A 12,778-nucleotide genomic window follows, 5' to 3' on the forward strand; every position below is an offset into this window, starting at 1 on the left:
TCTGAGTTTCAGTTTGATTTAAATAAGAGTTAAAGTGAATTTGTAATTCAACTCGTGTATTAGGGTTTATTTGGCAGTCAAATTGCCACTGTGGTAAATGGGTTTCAGTTATTCTTGTAGCTCTAGTGTAGGCCTTTTATCCCAGCACCATGGAGGCCAAAGCAAAAGAATTACAAGTTTGAGGATAGCCTGGTTATGTAAGGAGACCCTTGTCTCAGCTCCCTTTATCCCAAAATAAACATCAAACAGAAAAATCAAATCCACCCCTTTTACCCCCTTTTCATAAGACAGGGTCTTAACTCTGTAGCCCAGGCTGGCCTAGGACTTCTTTTGTGCTCCACACTAGCCTTGTACTTGGAAACTTCCTGGCTCTTCCTCCCAAGCTGAAGGAGGGCTTGTGCCACCGTGATCAGCTACAGTACTTACAAAAGGACAACCGGGGGCCAACACCGGGGAACCCCAGAAGACCAAAGCAAAGCAAACGAACACTTTGTTTTCTACCTGAGGAACATATTTTTAGCAGCTGGTAATACTGGGAAGGTATTTTTTTTTCAGAGTTTCTGTTATGAAAGCTAAAAATAAATGAGAATGAGCTTTAAAGAACAGAGCAAGACCTCTGACCCCATTGTTGCCTTGCTTTGGGAAAGTTAGCCTAAGATTGTAATGCCTTTCGGGTAACCATAGTCAGGAGCTGTAGTAACGGAATCTTTACAAGTTAAATTAATACGAATGTCTGTTTTTGTTTTCCCTTTGTTTCAGGTTTCCCCTTAAAAAACCTATAAGGTAAGTTGTTCAGTTGCTTTTATACGGAAGTTAGAGTTAAACTTTAATTAGAAGCATTCCTTTGAAATTATGGGGATTTTTGTGGTTTTTGAGAGCATGGATTTAAGTAGTACAAACTTTCATAATGCTTCACAGATTTCAAATACAACAGGTGTTGCATATTTTTTTTGGAACACAGCCTGTTTTGATAATATTTTCAGTGTTTTTAATGTAAGCATTTAAAAAGTTTATTCAAATTGACACTTTAAGGTCACTCCCTATGAAGAAATTTAATTTTAAAATCTGTGACTGTTTTGAATTGTGAGTTGCTTGGGGAGGTGCAAATAGATTGTTAGTTTGGGTATGTGTTGTCACGTGACTGCCTGTCATCTCCTTTAAATGAACTTTGTGTTGCAGATTTAGTCTTAGTTATTTTAAGACAATAAAGGAAAAAAGTATAGAAAGTATTTAGTTTTATTGTGCCCATGTCTATCACATACATTTTGAGAGTCCCTAACAACTCGTGACTTAATATCTTTTGTTCTCTCTCCTTAATTATCATAAATGTTATTTAAAATGCTGAGATACCATTCCTAATAACTCTAACCTTTCAGTTAGCTAGAAGTGTATGTATCACAGCTTCTTTCTTCTTGTTTAATTATCCAACAATCATCTGATGCTGAAATTGGTTAAATCATAGTAGGAAACAATAATTCTGGTGTCATTTTGGGCCCAGAGGTGGCTGGCTAAGGCTTCAGCCTTAGGAAGGTGACTCTCGCCTTAGGAAGGTGACTCCTGCCTATGTGGTTTGCCTTTATAACTTGTTTTTACATATGTTATATTTCTGTAGTGATTTCAGTTTGACTCTAGTGTATATAATGTCAGGGACTTTGTTGAATTCTTTGGGGCACTGTTTTCTTGTTGTTAGAACTTTAAAATTGGTAAACTCTAGGCAGTTATTTTAAGAATAAAATTAACTTTAATATTAGTAAATATTTTCTACTTGAGGCCCTTTTGTAACCAAGAACATAGACTGTGTAGTGTATCTGGCATAAGTTGAATTTTAAAACTCTTTGAAAAAAATAGAGGCTTATGCTATGGAAGACAAACTTATTTCCTTTTTTTTGTTTTTGTTTTTGTCCCTTTGGTTCCTGGAGAGATAGCTCAGTGGTTAAGAGTGCTTGCAGCTCTTGCAGAGGAGCAGAGTTTGTTTTCTATAACGCACATTTGGGCAGTTCACAGTCTCCTGAAAGGCTAATTGCAGGGGCTTTATACTGTCCGACCTTCATGGGTACCTGCATACACAGCTACATACAGACCACTGTAAACAGGTTCATTTACATAATTGTTATATGAGGTTTTACTGTTATGCTTTTTTAAAATATAATAAATATTTGATTGTTTTAACTTAGGCATGGAAGTATTTTGAACCGAGAGTCACCAACAGATAAGAAACAGAAAGTCGAACGCAGTTCATCACATGATTTTGACCCCACAGGTAAAATTCTCTTGTTCTTCCAAAGAATGTTTTTTGAATAGTTAAGTTCAGAATCATAGCCCTTATGTGGATTGAGACACTCAGGCGTGGGTATTTCTCCCCTCTCAAACTTGGAGTTGTATAGTATTGCCGGAGCCAGCAGGAGTGAATGCATACTTAACACGGCATTGTAGATGCCCCAGTGAAGCAACATTGTAGAATTTGTGAGTCGGAGAGATAGAGATGCCCTGATTGGAGATTGAGGGAACACCGAGGTTCTAGAATCAAGACAAATCATGGTGCAAGCACAAGTGTGTCATTAAATGGAGGATATTGAGCACTGGGAACTTCTGCATTCATTTAAAACTCAGCTGTGATTGTTGTGAATTGATTTGCTGCAGTGCAACTTAAAAAATTTATGCTTACTGCATTCAAATAAACAAACGAATGTAAATACACCACTATTTCATCTTCCCTACTCACCTTCCTCTTTGTTTTTTAAAGGGGGGATGGGACAGAGTCTTCCTCTGTAGTTCAGGCTGGCCCCCTGCTTCAGCCTCTCAAGTGCTGGGATTGTAGGCCTATGCCACAGTGCTTAGCAGAGACCCTCCCTTTCCTCAAGTACTCTGAACTCAGTGGTTGCTTAGCTTCCATGGTGCTGATCATCCCAAGAATTTTCATGTTGGCCTATACAATTTATATTCTTTTATTGTTTGTTCATTTGTTTTTAAAATATTTATTTATTTATTTATTTATTTATTTTATGTATATGAGTACACTGTAGCTGTACAGATGGTTTTGAGCCACCATGTGGTTGCTGGAATTTGAACTCAGAACCTTCAGGAGAGCAATCAGTGCTCTTAACCGCTGAGCCATCTCTCCAGCCCACAATTTATATTCTTAATGTTGTGCACGGGATTGAATTCTGCTGTTCTTTCCTTTCCCCATGTAATCTCAGTGTTTGCTTAATAATTTTTTTATTAGATATTTATGAATGTTCTTTGAGCAAGTATTTTGTTTAGTTGTGTGTCCCTGTGACAAAAGGTAAACAACACACCAATCTCAGATAGATAATTATGTCTCTTAAAGACATTTGTACTTAGAAATGTAATTTTAAATATTTGATAGAATATTTTTGTGTGAAAAATTGGAATATTTCATACTTTTAGAATAGTTTGTTTAATTTTGAACAAGTATTATAAACATTTAAGAAGGAAAAAATAGGAAGTAAGCAATGAATAATTTGCTTTGCATCTTGTGTTGTGGTAAAGAAATTAATAGTTTAGATGCCTTTGGTGATGTAGTGGGAGCCGTAACATGCCACAGGTCTCCATGAAGAGAGAGAGAGAGCTTTGCACTTCTGATACCCAGAATCCAGCCTGGACCAGAGGCTTTAGTTATTTCTATAGTTACTTATTGTCTTTAATAATGGCCCCACGTTTCATTGTCATAGTCTTATATTCTGTATGCTTGTCTGTGAAGTGCCACTTCAACAGAGACCCCCTTCTCAGGGAGCTGGGTGTAGCTCTCTGTTCTGTGTTCATCTCTGCAGTTATCAGATGACTCCTGGTGTAGACCAGTCACCTGTTGTTTTGTTTGTATTTTTAATTGCACTCTTTTCTTCCATAGTCTGTAAATATGTCATTCATTAGCTGTGCTGTTCATGACTGTTCTAAGTGCTGTCACCTGTGATGTTCATGCTTCATGTTTGCACGATTTAACTTGATCATGACTCATTCTTTGATCCCCATGAAATTTCCCCCTTACATTGGTCTCCATATTTTCTATATCTCTCCTTTTCTCCCGCTCTTGTGCAGATAGCTCCTCCAAGAAGACAAAATCTAGTTCAGAGGAGAGTAGATCCGAGATCTATGGTAAGCTGATGTAGCTAATGCGGCCTTGCACCCCTGCAGCTTGCTTCGTGCTATCTCATTTTGTTTTTGGTAACCGCAGCCTTTCTTGTCTGCTCTGCATGGCGTGATCTCCTGCAGGGGAAGGGAGCCTGTGTTTCCATGTGGCTGTGAAATGGAAGCTTAAGGTGACTAGAAACTAACATGGTAGGTTAAGAATAGGCCGCGGTCCCTACTTCCTCCTTGTTTATCTTAGCAAAGTGGGGGCAGACTCCCCGAATAGCAACAATGAGCTTTGAATTATTGGCTGCCTCTCTGGTCTCATCTGCAGGCTTTGAATTAAGTAGATTTTAAGCAGCTCAGTCATTTCTTATACTTATAGGAAATGACATCCTTTCTCTGTGTTAGCAGTTCATTGAAATTTCTTGTTTTATCTTTTATTTATTAATCTTTAATTGGTTTATCACCTGTAAAAGTCATTCTTATCAAATGTATCCCTAATTGCAACATTTTTTAAGTATTTTATTTTTAGGCTTAAAATATTTGTGCCTTCTGGAAGTTTCACTGAGACTTACTCTTAATAGGAAAATTTCAAAATACCTTTAAAAACAATCTTCAGAAACAGTTTAACCTGACTGATGAGCTTTTCTAGCACATGATGAAAATAGAGTGTTTCCACATTGGCTTTGAAAATACAACAGACTTTATGAAGTTCATAGAGCTTTCCCTCTTTGTTTTTTTTTTTGTTTGTTTTTTTTAAGCTTTTTGGAACATGGTTTTACTGTGCAGCCCCAGACTGTCCTAGACACACCCTGTAGCTCAGCTGACCTCAGACTTGCAGTATCCTCATGTCCCTGCTTCCTGAGTGCTGGGATGACTTGCTTGCACCAGCACACACTGCTACCTAGTTAGCTTATTAAGGCAAGGGATTAAGGAGGTAAGGCATTGTCTGGAGCCAGACGAAAAACGTTCACGTTCACTGAAGACTGAGCCAATGAAGTCTTCTCTAACAGAACAAGGTCCATTGGATAGATGTTTACTCAGATGGGTCTGGCCTTCCTTGGCCCTATATGAGGAGGAAAATGTATGAAATTAATTGTCCATACCTCCTGAGAACATTTGGAAATAGATGCCTGCTAATAGGACTTAGTACCACCAAGCCTCGGTGCTTGGTTCTGGACAGTTATGCTTGCGTTAGGTACATGCACATGTGCTTTTCTCTGTTGTGTGATCAGAACAAATCATTTGCCAGGCCTTGTGACAGGCCGAACTTAAGTAGTGTTTAATAGGCTGTGTTTCTGTTGTAAGTAAGGCGCTTCCTGTCTTTTCTTTGCTGAGGAATGGGAACATTATCTGTGCATCTCCATCCGTCCTAGCAGCCATTTCAGTGCTGTGATTCACCATGTTCACTGCTTTTCTCGATTTTGCTGTGTGTAGGAGCTTGTTCATGTTGGATGAGAATTAATGATCTAGGAATCTGGCAGAAAATACTGTACCAGTATTTTTCTTAGAATGAGGAGCTTTGTACTAGTCCAGACATGGCTTGGTAGAGACAGAATCACCTACGTATGCTCAGGGAACAAGGCTGCTTCTCAGTGTATCTGCCCTGTGAGAACCCTTGAAACACCTTTTTTGGGTGGTTATTGTTGGAGGAATTGAACTAGGAGTTCCCAGTAAGCCCTCATTAGAGGGAGAAGTTAATATGGCAGCTGGTGTGCCTCTCTCATTGTGAATGTGTGTGTGTGGAGAGCTGCTTAGGCTGTGCGGTTAGCTTAGGTAAAGGATATGATGCTCTAGGGAGCCAGGGGAAGTGTGGAGATGGTATGTGGCTGAGTAGAGTCCTAGCAACCAGGGACATTGTGCTCAGCAAGGGTTTTACAGCTTTCAGCCTACTCAGGCTGTGGAGAGAGGAGATTCTCTTCAGAAAGTTCTTTAGTTGAGTGTGCAGTACAAATGTCATTCAAATAATTTCAAACGTATTGCCATTCTTAGAGTTGCTTTGAGTATTAGATTGACTGTGCTTGTTTGAAGAGGAAAGTGAAAGGGTTGCTTCCTTGTACAGTTTGTCAGTATAGTCTAGTCAGCGGTCTATTTGTCCTCTGTACCTTTACTGGCATATTTTCTGAACTGTAACTTCAGTGTGCTCAGTTTTCTGTTGCATATAGGTTTTTTGGAGACAGATATACATCAGATATATCATATACATATATATTTATGTATATATATATATATCACATATACATATATGTGTATGTATGTATATGTGTATATGTATATATGTATATATATATACATATATTTGGGTTATATATATCTCCATTCCTATCTGGCCTCCAGTTCCTGATCTCTACCTCTGCCTTTGAGTGCCGGCCTTACAAGTGTACCCCACCATATGCCTGAGCTTGTTGTTATTGCGAGACAGTCTTGGTATGTGGCTCTGGCTGGCCTTGAATTCAGTTTGTAGCCCAGGTTGTCCTTAAACTCAACCCATCTCTTCTGTGTTAACTTCCTGAGTACTGGGATGACAGGCATATCTCTAATACTGTAATGAAGAACTGTTCTTCTAGGGTGTGAGGGAAGCTGTGTAAGAATAAGCCATGTCCCTTAAAAGCCATCTCAGACCACATGTGCTGCCATAGCGAAATGCCTTGACTTGTATGGCTAGAGGATAGAAGTATTATTTTCTGAGGGCTCTAGAAGCTGGTGAGGTTGCGGATGGCTACCTTCTTCCTTCTGGGGGGGTGGGGGGCAGGGGCGACAGCAGAAAAGGAGAGGGAGGGAGGGAGAGGGGAGAGAGAGAGAGAGAGAGAGAGAGAGAGAGAGAGAGAGAGAGAGAGAGAGAGAGAAACTGACTGAAACTTCTAATTCTGTTATGAAAGTCTCACCCTCCTCATCTCTTCTAACTAGCTACCTTCAAAGGCCTGCCTCCAGATACCATCACATTAGGAGTCAGGGCAGCAATGTACAGGTTTTGAGAGGATATGAATATTTAGACCATACTAGAAGCAAACTGTTAGCACAAGTATCCCTTCTCTGAAATCCTTGAGACCAGATGTGTTTTGGGTTTTAAAATATTAGAATATATACAATGGATTTGTAGGGAGTGAGTCCTGGCATAAACTTTGCTTATATTTTGTACATAGTATATGTAGTAAATCTATGTGGTCTGTGGTATTTCTAGTAACTTTGGCTGGTTTGACTAAGGCTTGTCACATGAAGACAAGGTGGAACTCTCCATTGTGACAGCGTGTTGGCATTCTTCCTCGCTGGTTTCAGAGTTTGGAGTATTTTAGAGTTCAACTTTTGGATTAGGAATGGCCATCCTGTACTTAGATGTGGTTTATGTATTTCAGAGAGTAATTTTGAAGTTTCATGCATTTATCTCATTCAAGTTTTTCCATCTTTAATAGGAGAACTGTTGGTTGGACTCTTGCTCCCACGAGCTTACTGTTCTCTGTGTACTCCAGCCTTGCAAAGAACATTGTGCACGGACCTTCCATGTTCTCATAACTCTTTTCTCCTCTTACTTAAAGTCTAGCTCCTGAACTCACACTGTCTTAAAGATGACCCAAGATAGCCTGCTCAGAGCCTGTTGCTGTCTGTGTACACCTCCTGAACCACTCAGGCATGCTGACGTCTTTTCTTGTCTTCTCTAACACTCCTTTGATCTGATTTTTTTCCCTCCTGGTTATTGGGTTTCCTGTGTATTTGATGTCAGTTCACTACAGGTTTCTATGTGTGTGCATGTGTGTTTGTGCCCATCATCCTGTGTGTGTGTATGTGTTTATGTTTGTACTCCTGTGTGTGTGTGTGTGTGTGTATCTGTGTATGTGTGCACTAATGCTCCTGTGTATGTACATGTAGATGTTGGGTGTTGTCTTTGCTTGCTTTTTACCTTAATTTTTGAGATGATGTCTCATTGAACCTGGAGCTCACCAACTCAGCTAGGTTGTTTGTGTAAACAAGCCTCCTGGTCCTCCTGACTCTATACCCCTGCACTGGAATTTCTGGTGGGCACCATAGTGCTGTGTTCAGCTCTTATGTTGGTGCCAGGGATCAAAACCAGGTCCTCAAGTTTGCATTGCAAGCACTTCAGCAAATGAGCTCTATTGCCAGCCTATTTTTGTTTTTTTGAGAAATAATCTTTCTATATCGCTCAGGCTGGCCTAGAATGAATAGTTTTCCTGTCTCCTAGTCCAGTGCTGGGAAGATAAGCAAGCATCAATAAGCCTTGCTTCTGTTCCCTCCCTCCCTCCCTTTCCCTCTTTCCTTCCCCCTCCCTTCCCCCTCCGTTCCCCTCCTTCCCCCTTCCTTCCCCCCCTTCCCCCTGCCTCTCTCCTTCCTCCTCCTCCCTCCCTCCCTTCCCCCCCTCCTCCCTCTCTCCTTCCTCCCCCTCCCTCCCTCTCCTTCCTTCCCCCTGTCCTCCCCCTCTCCTCCCTCTCTCCTCCCTCCCCCGTCCTCCCTCTCTCCTCCCTCCTCCTTCCTCCCCCTTTCTCCCTCTCCCCTTCCTCCCCTTCTTCCCTTCCCCCTCCCTCCCCTCTCTTCCCCTCCTTCCCTTTTCCCTCCTCTCCCTCCCCTCCTTCCCCTCCCTCCCCTCCCTCCCCCTTCCTTCCCCCTCCTTCTCCCTCTTTCCTCCCTTCTCCCTTCCCACATTCTCCCTTCCTCCCTCTCCCCTTCCTTCCCTCCCACCCTCCCTCCATTTTCTTACAGAGGGTCTGTGTAGGCTGCCTTTAAACTCTCAGGGCAGCTAAGGCTGACGCTACATTCCTTCCCTGGTCAGTTGCTGTGCCCTCCTTGTGCACTGCCTAGCCTAGCCTTTTTCACTGTGTTTTTATTCTCCCTTCTGGGGTTCCAACTCTGCTTCCTTATTTAGCCGCATCATTACACTATTTTAATAGATTCAGAGATTTGGTTTTGTTTTTTTTTAATTTTGTTTTGTTTTATTTCAAGACAGGGCTTCACTGTGTAGCTCTGGCTGTCATAAAACTTGCTCTGTAGACCAGGCTGGCCTTCAGATCTGCCTGTCTGCCTCCCAAGTGCTGGGATTAAAGGGATCTCGCAACACATTTAGCCTTAGATTCATAACTTTGTATCACTTCAATTTCGTGTTGACTCACCTCCTTTTCTCTCTTCTGTAGTCTGTTTTGACTTCTCAGATTAATAATACTAAAATAATGGATGTGCTTATTTACTTGCTAGCAAAGCACAGGTAGTTACGGAAACGCACTGTACTTGACTTGTGGTTTTTTACCCTGCCCCATCGTCTGTCCTCCTCAGAGTACCGGGCTCCTTTCCTTTGCTTGCTTCCTGTCTCTCCGGTGCTTGAGTTTCCCTCCTGCACGTTCCAGTCCTGTGTCTTCTAAGGCTCAGTTCAGGCACTGAGACATCATAGTTAGATACCAGGAGGAAGTTCAGATAGCTGCTGCCCCTGGTGCTTTAGGTGGATATGGTATTCTTTGTCTGCAGGATGAGTGGATTAAGAACTATTACCCGAATAATAACCATGGGAAGGAAAGTTTTGATTAATCAGTTTCATTTAGCCATTCTGCATTATTTGTGTACTTCAGAACATTATAGACAGAAAATAACATACAGTTTTGTCAATTAAAAAGCACTCCATCACACTGCCTTTTTTGGATCGCCCAACTGAGGTTGTTGCTTCTGAACTTTGGCATCTGACTCTGTGTGCTTGCAAACCACATGATGCCGTATTCTCTGGAAGTGAGTTTTGAATGAATGATTGTTGAAATCAAGATGATGTATTTTAGTAGAGAGAATTGATGGAATAAAATCTTGACTCATCTTAATTGGCCCTTCCCTTCCAAAAGACTATAGAGAAGAAAATGGAACTTAGAAAAGGGATTTGATTCTGGTGGGCATCTAAAAGAATGAAGTCAGTGTGCCTGGAGCTTGAGGTTCCTAACGTTGGCAGCCTCGTGCACTAAGAATGCTGAAGCTTCTTAATCAAAGGATTATCTGAGGTCTTACTCATAAAACGCGTATGTCTGGCAGCAGTTTAAAACTGAGCTGTTTTTATTAGGTTGCACGTGGTTTTCTCCACACCCTTCCCTGCAGCTAATTCTTAAGAGGTGAGACTTAGAGAAGTTTGGTCATGCAGTAAAATAAAAGGTGAGGAAAGACTAATGTATGCTTTTTAAAGCAAATGGAGTACAGAAGGCTTAGCATATTGCCTTACGTGTTTAACACTTCATCTTCTTTAAATTTACTATCTAGCTCTGTAGGTGTAGCCCTTTTCTGGAACATATTCATAGTAAAACTTGAGAAAACCTTCTCAACAGTTTTCAAACCTCTTATTGCTACTTCTTTTTTCCATGAAAAGCATTACTTTTTTTCAACTTTCAAAATGCTGTCACCGGTAGTCACCTGTTGAATGAGTTGGAGTCCTAGGTGGGCACAGCAGTGTGCTCTGGCAGGCCCAGCACCGAGGACTGCAGACAGTGAGGGCAGAACTGACGGCCTGGGCCACATGGCAAGCCCGTAAAACAAGCGCACAAACAAAAAGCAGCTCTTTCCTTTTGCTTTTTTTTATTTTTAATCTGCATTGTTATGTTGGAAACCCATGTTCATTGTTATTGTGATAGAATACAACTTAGGAAGGATTTTATATATATAAAATGTGATAGACACTAAACTTCATTGGGAGACTAAGCCTCATACGAGCTGATCAGCTTTGAGAGGAAGAATCAGGGCAGGGAATGAGAAAAGCTTGCTCAGTACAGATCTTCGATAGGGACAGATAAGGAACTAAATTGTTACAGTTGGAATTTTGCCAGGCGTATCATTCATTAATGTACCCTTAAGTTATTTTTCTACTGTGAATATTCTTCAGGGCTATGATTTTTCTTACTGAAAATGGTTGAGTGGTATTTAAATTTCCTCTGTGGAAAATAAATTCAGACTTAATTTTTTGTATTACTGTTCTTTTCCCTAAGCTTTGTCATTATTTTGTTTGTGTCTGTGTGAGTGTATATACACATAAGTGAGTGTGCTCACGGGGCCAGAAGAGAGTACTGGACCCCTTGAAAATGTAATTCTTTGTGGTTGTGATAGGGATGCTGGGGTTCAAACTCTGCTCTTCGTGATTGAACAACAAGGATGCTTTACCTCTAAGCCATCTCTTCAGCCCCATAGTACATTTAAAAAGTGTGTGTGTGTAGCCACAGTATGGGTGTGGAGGCCAGAGGACAGCTCCTACGAGCTATAGGGATTGAATTCAGATTGTCACTCTTGGAGCAAGCAACTTTGTCTACTGAACCTGCTTTTCGACCCTATTTTTTAGGGTTTTTTTTTTTTTCCTGGTTGTTGTTTTTAGACAAGATTTCCTCACTTTGTAACTCAAACTGGCCTTGAACTTGCAATCCTTCTGTCCAGCCTCCTGAATTCTAGCATTATCTGGTATATAAGATGTCCAACTTAAATTCAGTTAAGAAAAATAATGTACTTTTATTTTAAAGATAGATGTTCTCATTTAAAAAATTAGATTTATTTGGTATCATTGGTCACCTGTTATATGCAGATATTATGGAAAGGAATACAAAGATAACAGGAGACTGGGCTTCCTTTCCAGCCATCAGCAGACTAATATAGAAAGATGTGTTGCAGCATTTTTTGATAAATACATCTATAGAGATTTATTACCAGCTGTCCAATCCAAATGGGTTGCTATCGGAGAAAACAAGACAAAATAACCCTTTATTTAGTGCTAGAGAACAAGGGGAAAGAGGCGGGACTACTCTGGCTCAGTAGTCATCAAGGGCTTCAGTCGGGGTTACACTTCATTACTCTTTCTTTGTTGAACATCTGCCTGTCCTCATAGAAAATGCTAGACTATAGCTTGTACCCTAAGAGAGAGGACCTTATAAACTCATTCAGAGTTTGTATGATAGATGCTTCTAAACTTCATAGTAAGAGATTTAACAGCAAAACCAAGGATGGATTATATGTGGTAGAAACCAGAAGACTTAAAATGATGAATGCTAGAGCTGGTGGTTTGGGGCCTTTGTTTGTTTTAATTTATAATTGTTGTTTAGACAATATCTCATGTAGTCCTCTCTGGCCTCAGATTCACTCTGTAGCTGGGCCTGGGTTGGCACTCCTGATCTTCCTGCTTCCTACACCTCCCTGTTGCCAGCATTATAGGCCTTTATCATCACACATGACAGAAGAAAATGTCCATTTTGGAGTTAGGAGTCAATTTTTATTTTGCACCCTCTAAATAATCTGTGGCATCCTAGTACCTTGTCATATATCTGCATTGTTTTAATCTTATTTCAGTGTCCTTCCTGCTGAGTCTGAGCAACTCCTGGTATCTGAGTAACTTCCGTATCTTTTGCAGCCCAGGGACTTACAGTTTCCTAGGGTTACAGTTCAGGACTATTCATGGTAGGAGTGTGGCAGCCAGGAGGCACCTGGAACAGTAGCTGAGAGCTCACAACTTTACCTACAACCATGAAACAGAAGGGTGGGAAGGGAGAGAAAGGGGAGGGGGAGAGGGGAGAGAGAAGGAGGGAGGGAGGGAGGGAGGGAGAGAGAGAGAGAGAGAGAGAGAGAGAGACCCCCGAGACCCTGACCTACCCTGGGAATGGCCTGATTCTTTTGAAACCTCAGAGCTCTCTCTCCCAGTGACACACAAAAACCCTGACAACTTAAAAACCCAAACAAAAATGAA

The 12,778-nt window shown here is 41.0% G+C and overlaps 1 protein-coding gene across 4 annotated transcripts in view; it reads left to right on the forward strand.

The window, feature by feature from the left end:
* The window catches only part of Arhgef12 (Rho guanine nucleotide exchange factor 12), a 132,197-nt gene that overhangs the window by 54,229 nt on the left and 65,190 nt on the right, over positions 1-12,778 (forward strand). For 3 of the 4 annotated variants that reach the window (XM_052188599.1, XM_052188600.1, XM_052188601.1), the window contains exons 2-3: positions 760-783; positions 2,175-2,260. In XM_052188599.1, the coding sequence (XP_052044559.1) occupies positions 760-783; positions 2,175-2,260 (110 nt within the window). Of the gene's footprint in view, positions 1-759; positions 784-2,174; positions 2,261-4,056; positions 4,114-12,778 lie in introns of all 4 variants that reach the window. The other variant, XM_052188598.1, reaches the window with a different exon arrangement.

This window comes from Apodemus sylvaticus, chromosome 7 (assembly GCF_947179515.1).
Source record: "Apodemus sylvaticus chromosome 7, mApoSyl1.1, whole genome shotgun sequence".
Classification (NCBI taxonomy): Eukaryota; Metazoa; Chordata; class Mammalia; order Rodentia; family Muridae; genus Apodemus; species Apodemus sylvaticus.